The sequence below is a fragment of the Melopsittacus undulatus genome, chromosome 2, assembly GCF_012275295.1.
Source record: "Melopsittacus undulatus isolate bMelUnd1 chromosome 2, bMelUnd1.mat.Z, whole genome shotgun sequence".
Classification (NCBI taxonomy): domain Eukaryota; kingdom Metazoa; phylum Chordata; class Aves; order Psittaciformes; family Psittaculidae; genus Melopsittacus; species Melopsittacus undulatus.
The window spans coordinates 83,290,455-83,317,364 of NC_047528.1; the positions used below are offsets into that span (position 1 = coordinate 83,290,455).

The 26,910-nt window shown below is 36.4% G+C and overlaps 1 protein-coding gene across 6 annotated transcripts in view; it reads right to left on the reverse strand.

Moving 5' to 3' along the window:
* DMD (dystrophin) overlaps positions 1–26,910 on the reverse strand; it is a 1,017,291-nt gene that overhangs the window by 307,848 nt on the left and 682,533 nt on the right. For 4 of the 6 annotated variants that reach the window (XM_034074486.1, XM_034074485.1, XM_034074487.1 and 1 more), the window contains one exon: positions 14,204–14,439. In XM_034074486.1, the coding sequence (XP_033930377.1) occupies positions 14,204–14,439 (236 nt within the window). Of the gene's footprint in view, positions 1–14,203; positions 14,440–26,910 lie in introns of those variants that run through there. The other 2 variants (XM_034074490.1, XM_034074489.1) reach the window with 1 other exon arrangement.

Consider the following 26,910-nt stretch of genomic DNA (forward strand, 5'->3'; position numbering starts at 1 on the left):
TGCTAAATACTATGAAAAATGTTTCATATTTTTTCAAAATTATAGGGAAATCTGTAGTGCTATAAATAGATTCTCTTTCAGTAGTAAACAGGAAAAGGACCTGATTTGTTACTATGTTAGCATAATATGTTAGTAATACATATCTTTTCTAGCTTCTAAGATTTTCTGAACACTTGACTTTTTAACAAAATCAAGGAATAGAAAAAAAAAAACATGATATGTATTAAAATGCTTTCCATGTCTGCATCATATTCCAATTATTTAGTCATCACAATTTTCCCCTGAAATAGGAAAGTCTGAAAAAGTTGACAAGGTTGAGGCAACATGAACAGTTCATTTGAGAATCCAACTGCATCTCCCTCTAGGGAGTAAAAGGGCATAACTTCTCTGTGCCTGAACAGATTGCTCCCAGCTGGAGCAAGGGGAAAACAGAGACCACGTCCTAACTCCTTGAATCATGTTGCAGCTGCAGTCCATCTCAAGCAGCACAATACAAATCTGCTCTTCACTCAGGCAGTATAGCTTGGGAGACTACAGCACAGACCAGAATGATTGAATCTAATGATAACACACAAGACAAACTTCAAGAATTACAGATTTCATAAAGACATTTCAAAGTAATTATAAGCTTGTAGCAATTATGGAAAGGCTGAAAAATAGGTGAGTTTCTTCACCCATTTCTTACACAGCCTGCTTTAAATCAGCCTTCTCATATTTATTTTGCCAAAATATTTAATAATGCATCCTCAGTGACATTTCTTAGAAGCAAAATATGACTTTCTTCCTGACCCACTCAACTGAAGAGCTCTGTAGTGGGAAAGACATGTACATCCTCTTATTAACTGACTTGTTATTCCTGTTCATCAATCCTGAACTGTGCAAAGAAGCCATTATCACCAAATTACAGTCTACAAAATGCATGGAATAAAAACTAAGATGATTTGTATGGAGACAAACCAACACATTATATCCACAATGTATGTTGAGAGCTTTATTAAACAAAGTTGTAAGGAAATTCACATATCTTCTTCCTCTCTTGGCTGTCACTTTATCTATTTCCTATGCTCCATTACCTCTGCACAGGCCCAGGAGGTGTTTGCACATAACAACATTTCATTCTTGATTGAATTTAAACTGAGCATTCCCCTCATATTATGTATACGTATGAGTTTGCATTTTATCGCCACTTAAAAAAATAAAAAATCTTGTGAACCTCAAGCAATACTCTGGGAAACATTATAATAAAATTTTCAAAGGATATTTTTAGTTGCCACAGATGCAAAGACACAAAACTTAAGATCAAGAAATCTTTCTGCAGTTCTTATTCTTAAAAGAGACATAATTATAATCTATTGTGCATGTATGATGAGGTTTTGAAACTCCAAAATAGCCATTGCAAGTACATTATAGATTGATGTCAAACTAGGTAACAGCCTGCTCTTTGATAGCCAAATGGTTTAGAAATCTAAGATAACACATCTAACATTTCAGTAGCAAGAAACATAATCACTTTTGTTATGATCTGTCCCAATTTTATGTCTTAGGGTAATGATTACAAATGATTTTGTCATTGCTCAGTGAGACATGCTCAGTGAGGAATTTGTTTTTCAGCTGAAATATAATAAGTAAAGTGTGTGGCATTTTTTACCAATGAGAATCAATGGTGTCTGAATAATTCATAAAGAGATATGAAGATAGGATTGCTACCATGCAGAGTTTACAAGGTTCCTCCCTAAGAACTCATGAAGTGAATCTCCATGGTATATGAGTAACCAAAACTGTCAGGTATCAAAAGTAAATGAGAATACTGCAGAAATGATGAAAAGAATAGTAGAAATCTCAGCAGTTGGATGACAACATTAAATTTATTATTTGTTGGATGTTATTATCCTACTTTTTCAGAAAAAATGTATATGTGAACCAGCAAAATTTCAGCTATGTTCTGAATGAATCGTTTCCTTTTTGTACATATTATGGTCAGCAACATGTGATCTGTAAAAGCAGACCAAAAATATCTGGGAACACCTTCCCCTCCCCTTCTTCTATAAAATGCTGTACACAAACAGTCATGATATAGATCAGATTTATATACCCTTTTTGGTCTTACCTCTTCTATTCCCTTATTAAAATAACAAAAGAAACAGAAAAAATCTAATTTTAACAAAAAATTCCAAAGTACTGAGTTTTTTCTAAATAGTAAAATGAAATTCAGCTAATACACTTCAAAATGCAACTCCCTTCTCTCTCTTAACTGCAAGGATAGGACTGTAAATTTAAATAAATTTTGATCGTAGAGAGATTAATTTTAAATAATGTTTTGAGGGAGGGTTGTGTCATTATTTTTAAGTGACAGAGTTGCTTGCATTAAACTATACCAAATTAAGAGTGTGAAGTTTAAACACTAAGAATTACTGTATTGAAAACATTGCAGTTTTTTAACCAGGATCATTCTCTAAACATATCCTAGATTTCCTCAGCAAAACACAGATAGACAGACATATATTTTTCAAATATATGTAAGACCAATTAAATAATTTGAGGGAACTGAATACTAACAAATATGTAAAAAAATACGTTGTACTATTTCAGAAGCTACTTGTAACAAGGTACTTTCATGGAAGGCTAACAATGGAGGGGACAGAATTGTGTCTGTGTCTGTTAAGTCTTACATTTCTCACTGAACTGCTAATTAAAAGCAGCTTTCCACTTTGATGTGGACACTGGGCTTCATCTAAAAGAGTAAAAAAAAAATGTTATATCAAACATAATAGAAAGAAATAGCTCTGAGAAAATGCTGTGTAGTTATTCCCATCTTTTACTATCTCAGCTTATGTTACTTCAGTGCAAACTGTAAAATAAGAACTAAAAAACAGTTCCAATGTTTAAACTTTATGCTGCTTAGCAATTATTTCTGAATTGTTCCAATAAATCTTTTCCAAAGTAGTTTTTTTTCTTTGCCTAACCAGAATACTAGCAAACAGACAGACAGCAAGGTGCTGTCCAGTTACAGGGTAACATTGACAACTCTTACTGGAACTAGAATTGTCTATAATTGTCTGTGCTGTGTTATCTTCCCCACAGTGCACCCCTCACAGGGAAAATTCAAATAAGTTTGAAAAAGAAGGAAAAGAATACAGAGAGGGGTTCAAATGAAGTCAGTGTCTTCAAGGAGAAAAATCAGTAGCAGTACATTTAAAAAAAAAAACAAATCATCATTTTCTGTTGAGCATTGTGGAAAAGTGCCTGTTTTCACATTATTTTTAACAACCCATTATAATTCTTTTGATGTGCAGGGAACTGAAAATGAGTCCTGCTGTTCTTTTTTTTTTTTTTTCTGAGATAGTGCTAAAAAAATAATCTGCTATTTATACTTTTTTTTTATTAATGAGAGTTATAGTGAAAAAGTCTCATTATGCAATGGCAGTAGAAGTTTAAAATTATAATCTAAATGATCATTTACCCGTAATTCAAAAAAGGCTGAAGAATCTTTTATCTTATATTATATATTCTTAAATAGCATCCCTGAACATCAATCGTACAGCAAAGCCAAACAATCATAGAATCATAGAATGGTTAGGGCTGAAAAGGACCTTAAGATCACCTAGTTCCAAACCCCTTGCCATGGGCAATGACCATATATAGCCCATGCAGTTTAGAAATAGGCATACAGTGAAAACATGAAGTCAAGAGAACACATTTTGTGTGAATCCTACAGTGGAAACCTCACAGTTTTCTTGCAAGAAAAAAATATATGCTTTGTATTCTATAATATGAGGTCTCCAAAGGCTGTTCTGTTATTTTAATTATGATTTGTGATTTTAAAGTTGTCCAATGAAATAATTTCAAAGGAATTAGGTAACTAGCACCCAAGGAAACGGAAAGTTACGTGCATGATTTAGATTTCACAGACAATTCTGGTTTATGTATAAAAATTTATAATGATAGAGACATACAAAATGGTTGAGTTAATTAAAAAATACCCATAAGTAAACAAAATATATGAATTCTCACCTTGTCAAAAAATACTGGAAAATAATTTAGTAAAAAATATAGAGTAATATACAAAATGAGCCAACATGACTGAATCAAAGCTTCAACATGCAAGATTTTCCTTCATCTCAGCATATTTAGCTAGAACGTTTAAAAGAAAGATACTTGTTAGATATTTTTCTCAGAAGGTGAGTGACATTTGACCTAAAAACTTCAGCAGTCTAGCAGGAAGAGGGAGAAGCGGGGGAGGGAAATTTACTGACATTAAATTTGCATAAACTAATATGGATAAAAGCCAAAAGCACTTCTATCTTACAAATCTTCCTCCTCCGTTGAATTTTTGCCCTAAATCAATATGTATCTTTATACAGCTATGTCTTAAAGCAGACAAACAAAGTTTTGCAAACTTTCCCAATTCACCAATTACACAGTTCTTCCTACCCTTCACTCTCCACCTGTTTCATGCATCTTTCATGCCTTCTTTTAATCATAAGACCTGTGAGACAAATTCACCTACTTTTTCCTCAACTCAGAACAATGATCTAAGTCTTGATTAAGACCACTTATAAATATGCAACTTTTTCCATCCACATACACCTTATCCATATTATAATTTAAATGCACAATGCCCCAATAATTTTTCTCCTGTAAACAGGAGTATCTCTCTTCTAACAGTAATATCTGTTTTGTTGGATTACTATTGCAGATGTGTATAGCTCTGGAATAAGCAGTTTAGTACAAGCAGGAGAAGTGATATTTTTGAGTTCAATACACCAGGCACCACATGACAGAATGTACCTTACAGTCATTGCTCAGAACAGACAGTTGGCTGTACTCATACTCAATTCACCTTCTGCTGCTACCAAAGCATTTTCTCCTAAACTTGCACCAATCTTCATGAGAGATCCTCTTCAGTAAATTATACTAAATTTGCTGATTTGGTTTTTTTCTAAATTATCCAGGGAAAATTTACAAACTGCAAATGCCAGAGACAGTTGATTTTATTAACTAATGCACAGCACATTGATGCTACGTTTTCAAAGTTATCGTTTAGTACCCACAGATATAATTTCATTCCCTAGCAGTTATATTTTTGTTCTGTTATCACATGCCTTAATGACAAGTTCAGGAGAGGTTGGAAAAAAGCCCCACCCAGAATTGCACTACCAGCAAATGAGCTGATAATAACAATAACAATAATAATAATATGAAACATAGCGTGAACTCCACTTTTAACGATTCAGCTTGAGAATTTGACAAATCCAGAAGCACGAAAATGAAAGTTGGAAGCTTGCTGAGGTGACTAAACTCTATGTATGAAACTTGTATCTGGCTGCACAAAATCTTTCATACAAGCAGAAAGCACATGAACCTTAGGAGTGCCATGGTGATGTTATGTTGATCTTTTACCTCAGTAAGAGCAATGTCCACAAAAGCAGCAGAATACACTTCTGGGAATTCTTTTGTTACTTGCTTATTGTATCAGCTAGCAACAAAGACAGAGGAGAGATTTGAGTAATATGAACTGGACCACATTTACTACTAAAACCAATTTTCTTTTAATTAAGTCCCTTCAACATTTGACTATGTAAAGAGCTGAATTCTCTGGTTCAATTCAGAAAAATACTTTAATGTCTTTCTTGAGTAAAACATATAGTCATTACTTTTAGTGGGATTAATTTTGTATTTTGAGCTGAATATTTACTCAGCCATTTTCTAGGATTTCATTGCAGTGCACAGTAACCTGAAAAAAATAATTTTCTATTTACATTGTAAATTTCTTGTTTGCTAATATGAATATTTGAGATTTCATTTTTGCAGCAATGAAGGAGGGATTGCTTTTATAGCTAACAAACCAAAACTAAATATACAAACCCTTCCCCACTACCCTCTGTGACTAGTGAAAGAAAAAGAGAACCTAAAAATGCTAGTGTTTTTTTTTTCAATTTGTTGTTTATAATTAACAAAGGACATCAGCTGTTAGACGTGTTATGCAAAAATCAGACATTTTGTTCTTAATTTCTGTATGCAAAATTCAGTTTAGTAGAAACAAAAGGAGAAAATATTGAAGAAGAGATGGTCCAAAGGGAACTCCAGGCATCAGAAAACAGACCACCATATTCCACAAAGATGAAGAGGGTGGGGCAAGCGAGTGAAGATCAGGCAAATTCAAAGCATCATGTCCTTCTGTCTTTAATCCCCCTTAATACCAACTTTCCAAGACAGGCAATTCTCTCTCCCACTACTTCTCTCCTTCCCCACAACCACAGGAACTCACTGTTTATTCATATTATATCTAGTGAAAATGCATGCCAAGTGGTAAGTCATGTGAAGAAAGAAATATGTATAATGGTTGGGGAATTCAGAAAAATATTCAAGACCCCTGTGCCCCTGAAAACAAATATATCTCAATACCTTTCTTACAGTGTTTTTATAAATTTTACCTTTCACTTTTAAGCAGCTCTACATAGCATAATATTTAAATATTTCACAGGAGGTATAGTGAGTTAGTTGTCTGCCTCCAGCTTACATTTGAGCCAACTACTTATTTAAGTGGTTTTGATTGCTTCACATGACTTATAAAAAAATATATATACACATAAATCAACACAGAACTCTCCATGAAAGCTTCTCTAAGTGCATAACGTTATTATAGTACTCTATGGGAAAGGAGAAAAAGGAATTCCAAGAATTTGGCTTACTGCAATAGAACTAAGTCACTAGAAACTGTCACATCCCACAGCTTAAAAAAGCTAGTGACATTTTTTTTAAACAATCCTTTCATGAAAAAGGATGCTAATGACACTGCTGTCTGCTGTGCCTCAAGAGGGGATTGTCCATCTGCTAACAAATCCCTGAACCTGTATTATTATTAAGCAATGTTTATAAAGTATCAGAGTACTCAGGGCACATTTCAAGACTTCAGGGTTTTTCTTAGTTAAAATTCTGGGATCATTTTCTTTTGCACAGAAAAGAACTGTGTTTCAAGATCAGTGTATCAGGAAGCTCTGCCAGGATTTGATGTTTTCATTTTCTTTCAGAGCAAAACTTGTTTCTCTAAGAAGAGCTCCGTCTCCTCACACATAAAATGAACAAATATACAGTTGTTCCTCCTAGTTTTAATTTACATTTTATGATCACAACTAGATTAGAATGTTATGGAGTGCATCATTATTTAGATACAAGCTGCTTTTATATTTCCCACAATTCCTGAATTTAAAAAGTGCCACTCATAGATATTCTTGTTATTACTGAAAAAAAAAAAGTATTTTTATACGGATACAAAAATACAGCTCCCTAAAACTTTCATAACTCTCCCAAGAGATCCTTATTACTTCTTAGAACTATATAATGAGTTGAAATTATACCAGGATTGTTCCAAACCTTAAAGCAAATCACAGCTGAGGTGGGAGGGGTGTAAATAATGACATTTGTTATGCAATATAGAATCATATTATTTGAGAATGGCATTCATATATAATCACAGGATAATTTAAGTAGGAAGGAACCTGCTGAGATCATTGTGCCAAACCTACTGCTCAAATGAGGCCTTCACAGGATCCTGTCGAGTTTTGTGTCTAACACCCCAAGGCTGGAAAATCGACAAGATCTCTGGAAAGCCTATTCCAATGATTCATTATGCTCACCATGAACATTTTTTCTCCTAATACATCATCAGAATTCTCTTTGCTACAGCACGCATCTGTTGTGTCTCATCCTTTTCCTGTGCACCTTTGAGAAGAGTCTGTCTCCATCTTCTGTACAGTCTTATTTAGTGGCTGCAGGCAGCAAGAAAGTGTCTCCTGAGCTCTCTCCCATGCAGAGCAAGCCCAGCTCTAAGCCTCTTGCCATATATAAAGTACTCCAGCACCTGATAAACTTGCTGGCCCTGAATTCAACTCCCTCATGTCTTTCCTGCACACCAGGAAGCCCAAACTAGACACAGAACTCCAGATGTAGTCTCACAAGTGTTGATTAGAGGAAAATGATCACTTCCCTCAACATGTTGGCTAGCATCTTATTAAATGCAGCCCAGCATATAGTTGCACATGCTAGTGGAATGCAAAGATACACAATGAAAGACTGATTTAGGTAAAAGAATAGGTCAAATAAGGTCCAGTGTTGATGGAATAGGTCCTTTATATATAAGATAGGAATAGGTCCTTTATATATAAGATAGGTCAGACTCAGAGATACAGAAAAATGTATTTGCTGTTGAAAAATGCAACCCTAGTGAAATGTGTGTACTTCTAATACTCAACATATAAATGCAAATGAAAATGAATTCCTACATTCTTGTCCTTTACCTGATGAACCTAACAGAATTCCAGTTGCACTAATCATGATAACTTATATTTTCCTATAAATTTATTTGTCTATAATTGAAAAAAAAATAAATTATTTCTTCACAATAGGCTAATAAAAGCACAGAAAGTTATATTTAGGCACAACTGTAGTATTATTTTTTGGTTTGAATGATGATGATTGATTTACAGCCTGACTGAAAACTAATTGAAAAATGATGAAAGTATCTCTTACTTCAATGATTTTGGAATCAGGTCTTTAAAGGTAAAATTTTTATGCACATCCTCATGATTAACATCATAGAGAAATAAGGAAATGGCTGATAATCACTTTCCAAAATACAGTGTTTAGGAAGATTTTTTATTGTTGTAGAAAACAAATACAGTCTCTAACATACTGTAATGAGCTGGTCAGGCTATTTTAAAATATCAGCTGTCATTATGTGCAACAAAGTATTAAAAAGAAGTCTCCTGACATATATTCTATATCCCTTGAGGTCCTATTTTCAGATTAATAGAATTTTTTTCTTTTTTTCCTCCCTTTAAAGGTTCAGATTTCCAGGCCATCTAGAGCATCCTGCTGCAAATTTTCTAACCTTTAAGAATAACCTTAAAGGCTGACAGACATTTTTTCATTTTCCTGTACTCTAAAAAAGCTAAAGTCTAGCAGCATGAGACAGTATAAAATAAGAATTCTGCTAGATATCCCATGTTAAAAAGAACAACATCCCTCTGAAATATACATAAAATAATAAAAGTAGTCTCCCAGGCAAGTATATCTTCTGATGGAATTCATAGAGGGAAAGGAGATTTTGCATACGTTTGAAGCCATAAAGTATATGGAGGGTTCAGCTATCACAGGAGGTGCACAGGAATGCTGGGGAACCCTCCAAAATGCTGCAGAATCCGTTTCAGCTCCAGCCCTGCTTTGGGAGCTAGCTGATTCTGGTCCAACTGTGCCCCAGAAATGTCTGCAGCTGTTTGTTCATATGAAAATGTAAGATTCTACAAAACCTGAAGCTTTGAAAACAACCCTCAAAGCAGCATGGCAGCACCAAGAAAGGGATGTGGCAAACATGCTTCTGAAGATGGATTCTGAAAGTGTGAATGTCAGCTATCAGCTTACTGGCTTCATACTTAGATTCCAGACTAGGAAACTCCTCCCATTAAGCACATCAAAATACTAAACTGGAAAACATTCAGCTACAAATGTAAAATCTTCTATCGTGTCCTTCAACAGTACATTATCTGAACATATGGGTCATTTTACACAAACCTCACTAATGTGAAACTTCATACCTCTGTAAAACCTGAAGTACACTATCTAAAAGGTTGAGGACTTCACCTTACCTATAGCTTGTTTTTCTGATATAAATATATGAACAGACAAATGTCTGGCTGTAACTACAAGTTTTATTTCAATGTGGACATATTTCAAATACACTGATTCATACCCCATAATAAAGAACTACAGTTTTTAATCTGGTAATTTCAGTGGCTTCTGTAAGAAAAGGATATAAATTTGGAAAACTATATTTTTATTTCCAAAAAAAAATATGTTGCCAAACAGTTTAGGCAGAAAACTTCCCATGTTTCTGATCTATCATAATATTAATTGTAAGGTTGCATACAAAAGAATACATGTATAATAATGAAGTTGTATACTAAAATGCATGATATGTAACCATGGGAACAGATAGGTGAAAAATCCTCAAACAAGGGGAATGTCAGTTAAACCTAGTCTTTCATCTTAAGTTTGTTAATTGTGTTGCTTATAAACTAATATTTTTCTTAACAGTTGTTTCACTATGATCAGCTGCACAAGATTCACAGCTATTGAAAAATCCATTCAGAATTAATAGTGAAAATAATCACTCCAGTTTTGTTTACTTCTGTAATTGACAGAAGACCAAACCTACTTTTTGAATAGTGACAAATTGATTTATCTGACTCTTTGTGGATGAGTACTGTAGCATAACACAAATAATTACCTAAAAGTATCTTTTCCTCATCTTTGCTTAAAAGTCTCAGTAACTAGCTTGGCTGTAGGTCTGGTTCTGCATAAGTACTTTTTCAGATTAATCCCCTACACTGCACCTAGGAGTGCAGACTCAGCCTATACTCTTAGAACCAATGACTAAATGTAGGCACTGAAAATTGTAGTCAAATTAATTAACAATAGTACTTATTATAATCTATGTTCACCCAGTACAAATGAAAGTTATGTTTTCAATAACATATGTTACACAAATTTTGGATGGACAGCATGTATTGGTAAAATACAAGGACAAAATTCAAAATTTAAGGAGAGTGCAGTATTTGATCTTTTTAAATGGCATTGTTAATTATCTTCAAGCTTTGTACAGACTCCATAGTTCACTGCTTTTAGTATAAATCTGTTGGCACCACAAACCTTCCTCTAAACACAATGATGACAGAGCAGAGTTTCTCAGTAAAGGACTTATTCACATCTTAAGTAAGGAAAGATTTCTATTTTTTTATAATGTAGAAAATTTATTATTCTGTTCATCTGTTAATGATTTTGTATTTTTGAAGAATCCCCACCTGACCTTCAAACATAAAACATCTTGATTGTTTTGAAGTCAGGACAGTGAAATGAAACAACAAATGCAAAATGTATTGTCATGTCCCTCACCTACTTACACCTTGGTGTATTATAATATTCTCAGTATTACTCAAGAACATTATTTGGAAATTAAGGTTATCTACAGAAGCAATAGATGAGTCTCTTATCAGTCTGCCATGCATTTATTTCTTTGACGATCAAATCCTGCAAAACATCAGTCTTCAGGCAGATGAGTAAAATATAATAATTTTCCTCTAACAAAACCATGGATGACACTAATGCTAATATTAAATTACTTTATTAAACACATTTTAGTGTCTTTTCATATAATTATATAGAATTTAACAAGTTATATACAACTACAGATGACTAAAATACGTAATGCATTGCTTGAAGGAAATGTATACCACTCTTTGGACAGAAGCCTTAACTACAGATGTTTGAGATGAGTAGCCATTATGCTACTTTTTTGGTATGCATCATTTATGACATAGTATGTGCACTACTTAGAAGAATTTAAGTTGCATTGTTTCGTTCTGTTAAAGTGAAGCTGCCAGTAAAACAAGTGGTTTTTAGAATAGTTGTCTTTTTTGGTTTGTTCTGTAATTGACCTTTGTACATGCTATTCACACAAGAGTACCAATTGTCTGTAATCACATCAAAGCAAAGTTCCAGTGGAGGCTAACGATATGTTAAACTTTTATGGAAGGAAAATATGGCAGTTAGTGGCTGTGATCTTGTGACACAATCAGATAGAAATGAATTTAGCCAAAATGCCCTCAGAGAATTAACTTCAACATTACATGATGCTGTGAAAGAAAAAAAAGACAACTGAAAGTCAGATTTTTACCTGGGTGATTTGGAAAATGTTCTGTTACATAGGTTGCTAAGATATAAGATTTCTTTGCTTTTAAAATGTTCGTTTTGAAATTTCATTTTCTTATTAGAAATGTATTTCTCTGTTTTAAAAGAAATGTGAAATGGAAACAAAATGCCAAAACAGTAAGACTTTAGTAGCATGCCAACAGGACTAGCAGTGTTCTAAATTCTGGGTGAGCAACTAGAGATTCATTGAGAATGCATCTTTATAATGATAAATTTTTCTGTGGGAAGTAGTCAGCCATGTGAAAATGGTATTTTCACCTAAAATTGAAAAACTGAAAAAAAAAACCAAGAAAAACTCAATCTGCTAAAACAGAACTCCTGTTAAAGCTTACTGAGATCCCTGTAGGTGTGTAACAAACTCCAAATAGACCATAATGCAATACGGTGACTTTCAATGACTTTTAAATCACAACCACACAGGAGGTGTGACTATGATATTTTACAGAATATACAGATCTGAGGAGGTAAGCACTACTTTTGGATTTCCAACTTATATCATATCTGGCCTGGCTTTTCAGAATAGCTAAGTGCCTGTATGTCCAATTTCATCAGCTCACATAATGCTGCTGACACTTTAGACATTAGAAAGCAATCTGGGTTTTTTTTTGAGAAACTCAAAATTCTTTGTCAGTTTTGAGAATTCTGCCTGCTAATCTCACCTAGTAGTACAGTGACAGATTTAGGAGCAGAATCAAAATTTTGTTACATTCATTTCCATGTATTAAGTGACATAAAGATGATCGTTAGAGAAGAGAGAGCCAGTTAACAGAACTGGAGTCTATATTTAGATATTAATTCTTCCATTTCATCAGAGACTATATTAAATGTCACATTCTGTTGCACAGCCAATTAGAGAGGTAAGCACAACAAAAAAGAGTTTTCCTGCTGGTTCTGTTACCAGCCCAGCATGGTATCAAAAAAAGACAGGGGTACCCAGCCAGGAACAGAAGCGAGAAGACTGCAACAGTGCTGTCTTTACCACCTAAAGTATTTTACCCTTGAGTTCAGATAAAATGCTGATATAAACCAGTTAATTTTCAAACATGTATAACATGAAGTGAAATCCTTAAGAGTCAGTAAATTGACCTCATATTTAAGTAAAACAGATCTACAGAAGGAAGCAATCTATGGATATTCCCTACCACAATAATGTGCTAAATAAAAAAATGCATAAGTAAGAAAAACATGTAATTCCAAACCAAGTATTTGACAACATAAAATTTTAAAACCAAAATGATTTGAAAAAGATTAAAAGATAATGTGCCAACAAGTCTTCTTTGTTCCTTAGCCTTTCCAAATGACATAACGGCTATTTTAATCTAGTGTACTGTGTAGGTGCTACTGCAACTATCGCTCATTATTTAAATACACCCATGCCATCTTAAAGATATTTTACTTAATAAAACACTATATAATTCTGCACAATAAATATTTTGCAAAACAAATGTCTCAAAATTGAAATTTTAAACCATTAGAAATGGAGGAAATACAAGAAAACAAGCAGATTTAATCCTATGAGGCATCTGCATATTTTATGACACATGTTCTTATAAAACTGCTTAGTACCGATACTAGGCAAAATGTGACTATTGTTTCTCCCTCTGTTTCTGCTTTAAGAAAAGAGAAACAATGTCAATATCTTCTTTACAATAAATCAGATTTTCTTTTTAGAATGAGAATGAGGAAGGAGCAGAAGAGAATCTTATAATAGAGAGTCCTAAACTCAGTTTAGCACTATGCTGAATGGAAATATAACACCGAGAAGTTTTTCATAGGCATGCCAAATATTTTACACTGAATTATGTTAAATCTTGGTAATTACTTTCAAGTTTTACAATACCAGTTACTTTTATTGTTACTGAGTAGCTAAAGTTAAAGTTTAGCCTTTTATTTTCTTTGCACATGTATTTCTATATTTTTATGTGTTTTCAAAGATAAGTGACACTGATGCAGTTTTGCTGACAAAACATTTGCATTAATGAGCTGTTATTTTCTTTAAGAGAACCGAGGAGCTTTCCATAACCCAACAGCAGCTGGATATAAGCTTCTCAGAAAGTTATTACAGAAGCAACATAAGAAAAGGTATGAAATGGGGTATCTTTCCTCCTGACAGCCTGGAGCTCATCATGCATTTCCTTCTTTCTCATGACATTTATATTTCAACGTTTGGATTGCATGCTCCAACAACACAATCAGCATAAGCAATAGAAAGTTAAAGAGGTCTGCTTTAAATACCAGAGAAATTATGAAATACTGTTTCCCCCCTCAATTAATTATCTTAACATTTAATCAATAATTGTGTTTATGGAATAAAGTACCTTCAGTAACAACTGCACACACTGTAGCCTATCATCTCTCCTGTGTTCCTTGTTGAAATTATTTAATACAAAATAAAGACCACGAGGTTTTCAACTTGAAAAATCAGTGTTACTCATACCTTTTGTTTGATGATCATGTCGTTGATATTGTCAAGATCACCTACTATCACTCTCTGAGATTTTATATCTCGATCCAGTCGAGAAAGCCAGTCAGTGAGTTCTGCCCATGCCTTATTGAAGTCAGCCAAGGCTGGAACCTCCAAAATCACAGAAGATGGCATTTCTGGTTTGAAGGTGGTGGTTTCCTTGGTTACCCTGGTTTGTGTATCCACAGCAACAGTTTCACCAGAAGTTACTGAAAGAAAAAAAAAATGCTAAAATTACTGAATAAATGAACTATGATAAGCGTTTATTTCAGTAACAGAATTTATGCAGTAGAAAGGATACAAGCTCATTTCTTGATGTCTTGTACCTACTGGAAAAATGAAAATTAAAAAGAATATATTAATTTTTCCAGAGTAGTTCTATTGTAGTGCATGCTTAATATATGCATTCTCAGCATATTCAGATTTCATTCTGAAAGAAATGGTGTGACATAGTAACACTACCAAAGATCTCAGTGTAATAAGAACTCCTCACTCAAGGTCACTGAAATATTGTTATACATGAGTCATCTTCAAAATCTAGTAGTGTGGTCAGATCTGTTGAGGCCAGAGGCAGACTGAAAAAAAATTGGTTGCAATATCCAACGTATCACAGCATGACCATGTATCAAGAAATGTATTTCTTCCACGGTCTCCAGTCACTCTGTTGCTGTGAATTTGTTTCACCAACAATATTCTCACGTACTGTTACCACCGGCTATTTCCCGTTACCTCTGTGACCAGTATGGGCATTTACGCAAGAAATTCAGTCTTAGCCGATTCTTGATTTTTCCTCCTCTTAACTTGAAAATTATTTTTGCACTCCATGTAATCTAAAAAAAGCAATTCAATCTGAACAATATTATGGCATATGAGGCTACATAGAATTGCATTTGGTTATTTTTTCTTATTGTTTGTAAAGTCCAGTCAAATATGAAAAACGATATAAAGAAAAAACACAGGAACACTAGGGTGTTGCTTCAGTGAGGTACTAAATCCTTAGAAAAGAGAGACTTAACACCTACCCTTTAGAGTAGCTACAGAATCTCTATGTGGTCAATCTAAACACCACAATAGCTAAACCAGGAGAGCAGAAACAAAGCTGTGTGGAGTGCTTTACATTTTTTAACACAACATGCAGATTACACTTCTTGAAACTCAAATACAAATTTCTAAAGAACCAGCATGTTGGTATGCATTTTCCCTAGTCTCCATACAGAGTAGTTTCCTGCACTGTTCTTGTGAGATAGTTTGTACGTAGCAGAAAGAAGATAAAAACCAAACCAAATCAACCAACCAACCAAAAACCAAAAACCAAACAAAACCCAAAACCCAAGCAAGCAAACAAACAAAAATCCACTCACACAACTGGACCCACCAACAAAACCCCAAAACCCCCCACCCATCCCCAGTGTCATCTTATTCACAGTAAGGCAGTAAGGGGTTTTTTTGTTGCTTTCCAATACTTCTGAGAGTCTGATGGGTTTCCCCCTTGGCATTCATGACACTACAGCAAAGTCTGCCTGAAGTCTAAAAACTCAAGTAGCAGATAAGGGTTCAACAGTTTGGCTGTAAAACCACTTGAAACACTAAAACAATAAGTAACATCAGCTGACCTTGGCGAGGAATTTAGAAGCTTATTTTTCACTAATGAGTAAGATATTCAGTTACTTTACTGAGGAATCAGTGACACTCTTCAGAGCTGCAGAAAGGGAAAAAGCTGTGCACAAATATCTCAATGACTGTCAGCGGTAAAGAACCATAAAATGCTGTCACCATTAAAAATACTGTACACTTACAAAAAATTCACCAAATGAACTAACATATATGTTATTATCTAACCTGAAAAAATGGCAATATTATGACACCAAAAGTAACTCCTGCAAATTATGATTTTTAATGACATACACTGCAATAAAACATATTTATCAACACACCCATATCATTATTACGTTTCTGAAGTGAAATCCTTGTACCTTCCCTTTCTGTACTTTAAAATTACACACCTGTGGACAACTATGAAGTAAATCAATTATTGTAAAAGGCGATTCTCACACAGCAAGTTTTTAGTTAAAATCACACTAACAGATGAGAAAATTGACATATCTCTTTCATAGAATCATAGAATAGTTAGGGTTGGAAAGGACCTTAATATCATCTAGTTCCAACTCCCTTGACATTGGCAGGGATACCTCACACTAAACCGTGCCACCCAAGGCTCTGTCTAACCTGGCCTTGAACACTGCCAGGAATGGAGCATTCACAACTTCTTTGGTCAACCCATTCCAGGGCCTCACAATCCTCACAGTAAAGAACTTCTTTATATCCAATATAAACTTCCCCTGTTTAAGTTTGAACTCCTTCCCCCTTCTCCTATCACTACAGTCCTAGTGAAGAGTCCCTCTCCAGCATCCTTATAGGTCCCCTTCAGATACTGGAAGGCTACCATGAAGTCTCCATGAAGCCTTCTCTTCTCCAGGCTGAACTGCTCAAACTTTCTCAGCCTCTCTTCATATGGGAGGTGCTCCAGTTCCTGATCGTCCTCATGGCCCTCCCCTGGACTTGTTCCAACAGTTCCATTTCCTTTTTAATGCTGAAGACACCAGAACTGCACACAATACTCCAAGTGATGTCTCATGAAAGCAGAGTAGAGGGGCAGGATCACCTTCCTTGACTTGGTGGTCACGTTCTTTTTGATGCAGCCCAGTATATGGTTGGCTTTCTGGGCTGCAAGCGCACACAGAAGCTGGCTCATGTTGTTTCTTATAGACCAACACCCCCAAGTCCTTCTCCGCAGGGCTGCCATGAATCTCTTCTCTGCCCAAGCTGTAGCTGTGCCTGGGATTGCTCTGACCCAGGGGTAGGACCTTGCACTTCTCATGGTTAAACTTCATAAGGCTGGCATCAGTTCACCTCACAAACTTGTCAAGGTCCCTCTGGATGGCATTCCTTCCCTCCAGTGTATCAACAGAACCACACAGTTTGGTGTCATCAGCAAACTTGCTGAGGGCACACTCAATCCCACTGTCCATGTCACCGACAAAGATGTTAAACAAGACCGGTCCCAACACCGATCCCTGAGGGACACCACTCCTTACTGGTCTCCAGCTGGACATTGAGCCATTGACCAGAATTCTTTGCATGCAGCCATCCAGCCAGTTCTGCATCCACCAAGTGGTCCACCTATCAAATTGATGTCTCTCAGATTTAGAGACAAGGATGTCATGTGGGGCAGTGTCGAACGCTTTGCACAAGTCCAGGTAGATGACATCAACTGCTCTACCAGTGTCCATCAGTTCCATAGCCCCATCATAGAAGGCCATCAGATTGGTCAGGCAGCATTTCCCCTCAGTGAAGCCATGCTGGCTGTCACCAAGACCCTTGCTGTTTTTCATGTGCCTTAGCATGCTTTCCAGGACAATCTGCTCCAAGATTTTGCCAGGCACAGAGGTGAGACTGACTGGTCTGTAATTCCCTGGCTCATCCATTTTCCCCTTCTTGAAAATGGGGGTTATATTTCCCTTTTTCCAGTCATTTGGAACTTCATCCGACTGCCATGATTTTTCAAATATGATGGACAGTGGTTTACCAACTTCATTCGCCAGCTCCTTCAGCACCCGCAGATGGATTTCATCAGGTCCCATGGACTTGTGTACATTCAGGTTCTTAATATGAATCTCGATGAATCTGGTCTCGAACCAGATCCTCTCCTATAGTGGGCCTAGGATAACCATTCTCACACAGTCCCCGCATCTGTCTTCTAAGACTTGGGTGGTACGGTCAGAGCCTTTGCCTGTGAAGACCGAGGCAAAGAAGTCATTCAGAACCTCAGCCTTCTCCAAATCCAGGGTAGCCAGTTCTCCAGGTAGCTTCTGTAGAGGGCCAACATTGTCCCTAGTCTGTCTTTTATTCGTTACATACCTATAGAATCCCTTCCTGATATCCTTAACATCCCTAGCCAAGTTTAATTCTAACTGGTCCTTAGCTTTCCTAACCTGGTCCCTAGCTTCCTAGACAACATCCCTGTATTCTTCCCAGGCCACCTGTCCTTGCTTTCACCTTTCATAAACCTCTGTTTTCCTTCAAATTTTCCTCAGCAGCTCCTTATCCACCCAAGGAGGTCTCCTGGCCCTCCTGCTGTATTTCCTTCTAATTGGGATGCAACAGTCCTGAGCTTGTAGCAGGTGATCTTTGAATATCAACCAACAGTCTTGGGCCCCCCTGCCCTCTAGGGCTGTATCCCATGGAAGCTTACTAAGCAGGTTAATGAAGAGGCCAGTCTGCTCTCTTGAAGTCCAAGGCAGTGAGCTTGCTGCACGCTCTTCTCACTGTCCTCAGCATCTAGAATTCGACCGTCGCATGACCGCTGCAACCAAGGCTGCCCTGGAGTGTCAGATTTCTAATGAGCCCTTCCCTGTTGGTGAGCAGGAGGTCAAGCATGGAACCTCTCCTTGTTCGCTCCTCTATTACTTGCAGAAGGAAGTTGTCTTCCACACAATCAAGGAACCTCCTGGATTGCTTGTGCCGAGCTGTTCCATCACTCCAACAGATATCAGGGTGGTTGAAGTCCCCCATGAGAACAAGGGTCTGCGAGTGTCAGCTTGTTCCTATCCCTCTGTAGAGTGCTTCATCCACAGATTCCTCTTGATCAGGCAGTCTGTAACAGATCCCCACAGTAATGTCTCCCATTGCTGTTTTCCCTTTAACCCTGACCCACGAACTCTCTGTTGACTGCTCACCTGTCCCCAGATGGAGTTCCTTCTTCTTCAGCCTATCCCTAACATAAATAGCAACTCCACCTCCTAGCTTGCTGGGCCTGTCTTTTCTCAAGAGCCTGTAACCTTCCATTCCAACACTCCAGTCATAGGAGCCATCCCACCATGTTTCTGTGATGCCTGTTATATCCTATCCCTGTAGACATGCACACAACTCTAATTCCTCTTGTTTGTTCCCCATGCTACGGGCGTTTGTATAGAGGCACCTGAGCCGAGCTCCAAATGAAGCCGGCTCATTGGTTGGAGCAGCTGGAATGTCTCTACATTGCTCTAAGCTTTTACTATAGGTGCTGGCAACTGACTGGGTGTATTGGGATGGAATGATGCCCTCCTCCCCCAGCATATCTCGTTTAAAGTATCCTTGATCAGCCTGGCAACCCTACCAAAGCTGCTCTTCCCCTTATATGGGGAAGCTCCATCAACCCCCAGAAGATGTGGCCTACTGACTTGGGTCCTGTATTCAAGACTCCCAAACCTTTGACTATGGCACCAAACCCCTGACTATGGCGCCAGACCCCTGGCTATGCGCCAGACCCCTGTCTCTGGCACCAGACCCCTGACTATGGCACCCTGACATGGAAAGGTTTGTAAGGTTTTATTTGTAACTTGACAATGTTGTAACAGAGCATTTTCTACAATTAAAGACTGGCAGGTTTTAATATCAAAACCAAAAGAATTAACCCTAAAGGATCTCTTTCCTTCACCCTTTTATTTTATTTTAAAAATTTGTACACTGATGTGAATAATTAATAATAAGCTGTACTCACCAGGTATTCTCTTATCTGTCTTGAAATAACTCCAGATATTTTCTGTCCTATTCTATTTCTTTTTAGCTAATGATGCAAACAAAGCAGAAATTAACTCGGCACTAGTGATGCCATGTCTGGAATGTTGTGTCCAGTTCTAGGCTCCCCAACACAAGACAGTTATAAAGTTACTGACAGGAGGCCAGTGAAGGGCCGTAATGATGATTAAGGGACTGAAGCATCTCATACAAGGAAAGCCTGAAAAAGCAGGGAATGCTTAGCCTAGAAAAGAGAAGAATCAGGGAGGACCTTATCAACGTTTAAATATCTGAAAGGAAGGTGCAAAAACGATGGAGCCAGACTCATTCCAGTGGTACCCTGTGATAAGAAGCAATAGACACAAACCGAAACACTAGGGGTTCCTGCTGAATGTCATGAAACATTTCAGGTGAGTGTGTCTGAGCCCCATCATAGCTTTCCCAAAGAAGTTATGGAGTCTTCATCCTTGGAAATACTGAAAAGTTGTCTGAACATGATGCTGGGCAGCCTCCTCTAGACCATCCTGCCTGAGCAGAGGGGTTGAACTAGGTGACCTCTAGAGGTCCCTTCCAACCTCAACCATTATGTGATGCTGTGATTAGTCAGTCCCACAAAATTACTCCTGATGTAGCTGAGTTGTTAACTGTACTTTTTACATCTTATCTGTCATTTTGCCCATAATATTTAGCCCAAGATAACAGGGAGAACATTCAGTAACTAAAAGGCAATGTACTGAACCTATTATTCACTAACAGACATAATTGGCTGAGTTTGGCTTCCAGCAGAAGATTCAGCTCATTACCAAAAGCAACAAATTCCACCTCATGGTTCAAAGTCTGAATTTTTGGATTCATGTCCCCTACACCCACCCAAACCCCCCTACTCCCAATTTTGGAGGAGATAGGAAACAGGTGCTTAAGTAGTGAATGGTGTGTAACACCCCAAGAGTGTCTCTACTGCCTAGAGAGCAGCACAACACTATTAGGTATCATGCTTTCACACTTTGGTGGTAGAAGCCATCATCTTTCCCATCTCTCTCCTCAAAGCAGCCATACACCATAGCTTTCCTTTGGCAGTCAGCAGATTAAAGAGTAATTTTGGCAACTACTGCTGCAGGGGAGGAGAAAAGGAGAGGAAAGATCAACTTCTTCCACAGAGTGGAATGTCATGAATATCTCCAAAAAATGGATGGGGTCCACATAGTTGCCACTTTTGGGCCATTAAACAAAGGTAAAATTTAAACCAAAGCCACATCAAGCAAGAGTAGTGAGGGAAAAGAGAATATTGTATTAATATCTGCAAGGCAATGAGAAAATACTTAGTGTTCTTTTAAGGCTGAAGGAACTTATAAGAGAGTTACTTTCATATATATATACAATCGAGAACCATTTCATTTGTGGATTCACTTGGTTTTTTTTTTTCAGTTCCTAAAGTACATTGAAGCTAGAAAAGAATGTTAACATTTAAAAAAATGTTATTAGTAGTTACTTAATCTGAGTTGGCATTTAGAGATTAGAAACTTCAGTGGTCTGAAATAACTCCCAGAAGATCACTGAGAAACCAAAATATTAGTCACCACTTTGTCTTCATTGCTCTGGCAAAAAAAAAGCAAGATGAATAATCATTAATATCCTCAGAATTACACACAGTGTTTTTCTGCCAATACTGTAATTTCAGTTTGATAGGAGTACCTTGGTTGTACTCTTTCAATGTTTACAATCAGAAGGCTATAGTATTTTTCAACTTTGTTCAGCGGGGGTTGGGTGGAGAAAATGGCAGATAAGTCTATGAGCATGTGAGTCTCTGATGAATGTTATTTAATTTCCTGAAGAACAAAAAAAAGTGCAAAACCAGTACTAACTATAAATAAATAATGATAACAAAACATACCATTTTTTTTCCTAGATTTAAAAAATACTTTGTTTGGTTTTATTGTTGTCCTTTAGAGCTTTCTGTGCTTGATGTGTTTTTATGCTTTCCTCTCTCTGAGCTGGAGACTAGAGAAAATTATATACCAAAGACATAAAATCACAGAATTGTCTATACTGTCTCACTCCTGGATAAGAATTCAACTTCACAGATCAGTCATGACTGATTGTAACAATTCCAAAATGTCATCTTATTTTACCCTCTCCTCACATGAACTCTGTAATACTGTAGGTCAAAGTGATTCAGAGCAAGGCTCATTATTTTCAGTAAGGTATTCCATATCCTGGTCAAGATACATGCAATTACTGAAAAATGTAGTTGAGCACCAAAGCAGTTAAGTGTGAAAAGTATGCATAAGTATTGACTTCCAGTCTTTACCAATGGATGAATAATTAGGTCCACTTCCACTTGGCATAAAGGTCATGTAAAGACCTTTTATTTCCTCTATGACTTCAAAGATACTCAGACAGAAAGAAAATGGTTGTTTAGTTTGGCATTCACATAAGTTACAAGTTGTCTTAGAGGCAATTCCTATTATCATCAGTGTTTCAGGTAAACTGAAGAAAAACTTTCTAAACTCTGACTCTTCAGAACCTCTGTAATGAAACTCAGGGTGTCTGATAAGACTGCCTGGCATCTCTCTAAGCAGCTCACATATTTTGGCCTGAGTACACACTCAAGAGTCTCCCAATTAACATTCATTTACTTGTTTTTCCTCTAGTGGCAGCTGTTCCAGACTGAAATTCATGGGGTAACTGGTCTGGATTTTTGCTTAGTTTTTTTTATCCCTTTGATGTAGATCTTTTACATCAAGAAACTTGAAATACTACAGAGGACTGTAAGGTACCAGCAGAAGTGCAATGCCTAATATATCTTTTCTAAAAGCTACCACTATGTACCACTATCTACTAAAGATGGTAATAATCTGTTCCACTTTGACTGAGCAGTTAAAAAATTTGAGCTATTAAATTACTGATTATAATTACCTTTAGAAAGTGGTTGCACAGTTTGTTTATCTTCTGACAATAATCTCTGCTCAGAACAAAATACACTAGAAACAAAACTTGTCCCCTATTTCTCTTTCTTTAATACTTGCACAGATATGAACTTCTTCATTTAACAGAAGCATATGATGATTAAAATTAATAGAGAAATATAAATATTTATTACACAATATGTTGCAACAAGTATAATTCTGAAACAGTTTATCTAGAGCTGCACTACCAGTTTCTGTGACTTACAGGGGATAGTTTGTAGCAAATTTTTACCCCCCTGTAAGACATCATAAATACAGATAAATACTTAATCATTCAACTTATTTATAGGTTATATCTGTTCACAACAGTGATATGACAAACAACAAAACTAAAAGGAAAATTAAAATTTAAGACATTAAACCACACCAACCTGTAGCTATTAAGATAATTTCTTGTAGGACTTTCTGCTGTTTAACAAAGGAAACAACAGAAAAATAATAGGAGAAAAATAAAATACAAAACTAAAATGTCAAACAAAAAGCTGAAAAGCAATCTAACTCCAAACTGGATATGATTTTCACCTTGCTCTTGAAATACACCTGATGAAACTCAAGAGCATATTGGTATTTTTTTGCATCTTGAAAATAATCTGTAATGTTAAACCTTAAGAGTAAGAATAATAGGAATATGCCATGAAACTAAAATTAAAATATTAAATGCAGAAATAAGAAAAGCAAAATGAAGACAACTGCAGGAACACACTTTTTGCCCCCCTCTTTTATTCTGCCTATTTCAGTGTTGTGTTTCAAGAGAGGGTTACGCTGACAACTTGGAACACATAAAACTCCTTACTCAGGTAGTGAACAGGAACAGAATATACAGAAAGAATGACAACACTCCCAAGAGCTTCAAAGCCCTTTTGACACCTTCACACCTTCCTTTCAAGCCGAAGTCCTTAAGCAAAACACACTCAGTTCACAGGAATGTTCCCAACTATCTACCAGGTCAAAACTTTTTGACAAAGAAGAAATTACACAGTAACTGCAGACTTAAATTCAATTTGCATGTCTAGGCTCTTGGGGATTTAGTTCCATGGTTAGCAGTGCCAATTAAGACATATGCCAGCCTTAAGTCCTTTACACAATAAATAGCAGTGACATACACCCACTAAACTTTGTTTCTGTCTTAGTCAAGGAAAGAGGGCTGTGTTTTATTCACTCCAAGGAAAATAGAAGAAGAATACCTGTACCCTGTGGCATATGTACAGACAACATTACTCAATGAATTTGTTATTTTAACATAAGCAACATTGCCTTCTCTAGTGATAAAATAAAATTTCCTCTGGGCAAACCAGCATTTCACTGATTTCAATGTGGCACAGGCACAGGTAGGGCTTGCTTACTTCATGGAAAGCCTCAGTGTCACCTTACCAGCACTCATATTCTTAAACTCCAAGTAGACTTCCCTCAGAGACATTTAGGAAGACAGTTCTGAGACTGATTTATTCCTTAGACTTGTCCCAGTGATAAATGAATAGCCTCGTTTCTCTCTGTCCTTCAAAGTTAAGGAAATAGGCTAAAGAGTACATTAAGTTCTCCCATGCAGCACAATCCTTCCATGCAAGGTGCTCACTGCCAATAATATTATTTGAAGAGAGGCCTACAGCTACCTGCTATGTGTTCTTGGGCACAAAGGAGTTCGGAATGAAAAGTAATACAATTGCAGCAGGCAACACAGCTCTGATTAACTGAAATAAATAATATCAATTTATTAAAGAAAAAAACCCAACAAAACAACCAACATTTAAATTTGAAAGCAAGGATGGGGTATTTGTGGTGATCTGAACTTAATAATGACTTCATGTTGATTGAAAAGTTATTGCCAACAAAATTACATGCACAACTCTAAATGTGGAAAACATGCACCCTCTAAGGGTTTTAATTGTTTTATCTCTAAGCTAACAGTTAATTGACATTTTAATAAGCTTTTAAATTAAAAAACATGTTTCAAAGTGAGTCTTTTTGTCTTTGAATAGAACACTAATGTCTGTTTGTCTTCTTAGCCTTGAATATTTAGTAAAAACAATTCCTAGTAAAGATTACTTGGTAACTGTATCATGGATATTTCATAGATAGTATTTTTATAGAGTATAAATGCATAACAGTACTTAATTTCATAAACACTTAGGGAAAATTCACATTATGTGCTATTGCCATTAATTTAAAATACAAGTTAAGTTCCTAGACTTCCTTATATTCAATTATCTCTGAATGATTCCTAACAAGTCATTATGAATTATACACTATTTTAATACAGGCAAAAAAGAGGATGCTAATAGTTTATGGGGTTACTAGTTAAAGTTTAGATCTAAAATAGACTGTGCAGTGGGATGAAGAGAGGGAACAAAACTAAGGACTCCATAATTCTTAGAGATGCAAAAAAAAGTAGAAAGTCAAAGTTAAAAACTGTTAGGAGAAAAGTGTTCACAAGTGAATGTGTAGTGCCATATTTGAAAAATAACCATAAAAGTTATGGTTTCTAATGTTACTATTATTAATGAATAGCATCATAACTTTAAATTTACAGTCAAAAGTTAAGTGTCAGCTTTCTCAGCCTTATCCTTCTTTGTCACAGGAGAGATGTGGCAGACTTTTATTGCCCACCTTCTTTTCATATGTAGAAGCATGACTAAGCTGTTTATTGTACAATGCATTTTTCCAAATTTCTCCAAACACAACAGAATGATGTTTAGATATGTCTTTCACTCAGTGTAAAGAAAAGCTCTTGTTTTCACAAACACTGGATTGCAATGGGAAAAAGAACATATGTCCCTGCCTGTCAGAAAAATAGAAAGATTCTAGCAAACACTAAGAATTTCAGTGATATAAATCTTCTGTGTGTCATAACATAAATAGTATTAAGGTGAAGTTAACTTAGTGCTGCAGAGCAGAAAGTGAAGATTATGACCTGTTGTTGAGAAGAGGTTCTGCAAATGCTTCCTTTATATTCCAGATACTTATGAATTGAATGTTAATGGTTTATTTGATAAGAATACTGCCATCATAGGTGGCAGTTCAAGAGCATTTCTGTGTAGAGATGTGTAGAGATTCTGTGTAGAGACTTTTTAAAAAATCCTTCATAGAAGAGAATGAGGTTGGAGAATACTTCAGCAAACAACACATACATAAATCTATGTACCCTGGCAGGGTGCACCCATGAGTGCTGGGGATCTGTGCAGATGTCATTACAAATCCCCTTTCTATAAACTTTGATTGATCATTGTGACAGGGAGAAGTGCCTTAAGATTGCAGTAAAGCAAATGTCACCTCTGTTTTCTAGAAGGACAATATGGGAGACCGAGGCAACCACAGTGCCATGTGGTCAAGACATTTGGGCACAAACTGAAACACAGGAGGCTTCCTCTAAATATCAGGAAACACTTTTTGCCTGTGAGGGTGGCTGCTACAGGTTTTCCAGAGAGGTTGGAGGGTCTCCATCTTTGGTAATACTCAGAAGTTCCCTGGCAACAATCCTGAGCAGCCTCTTCTAGGTCAACCTGCTGAGTAGAAAGGTTAGACTCTCCAGAGGTCCCTTCCAACCTGAGGCAACCTGTAAAGCTCTATTCTCAGTTACAAAAACTCTCTAAAACCCAAATTGGAATTAGTATGAGAATAGAGAATACTTTGGGAGCAAAGCAGCTAAGACTGAAGATAATACATTAAATAATTCTGGCACAGCTTATGTAAACGCTCAATGAACTACTGTACATGTGGTAGAAAAAGCTTTAAATTTGCAGTACTCTATGCTAGATAAACTATGCCTCAAACAGGGGCACATAATATAATACCAACGATTGTAATATATATCTGTAAACTGATGTAGCATGAATAACTCTTGCTCTGATTGAACCTATTATTCTGTTCAAACCTTTCTGAAAGATAAACTGCTCTGCAGTTTAGTCTCCTTTTAATAATACAGTATTGTCATGGTATTCCTTGTGAGCCTTTCCTTAGGCAAAGTTCAGCATGACTGATGGGCCCACTAAAAATTGAAAAGCAAAGGGTAGGGTAGGAATGGATCACTTCTAGTGAGTGTAAGAATTAAGCAGACACTGAAACTAAAAATAGGTGTCAGAAGTACCCTTCATATACTAGCTACATGGTGGTTCTACATTCCATTTCTAGCAGTATCACTGATTAAAGTACCAAGGCTAATTC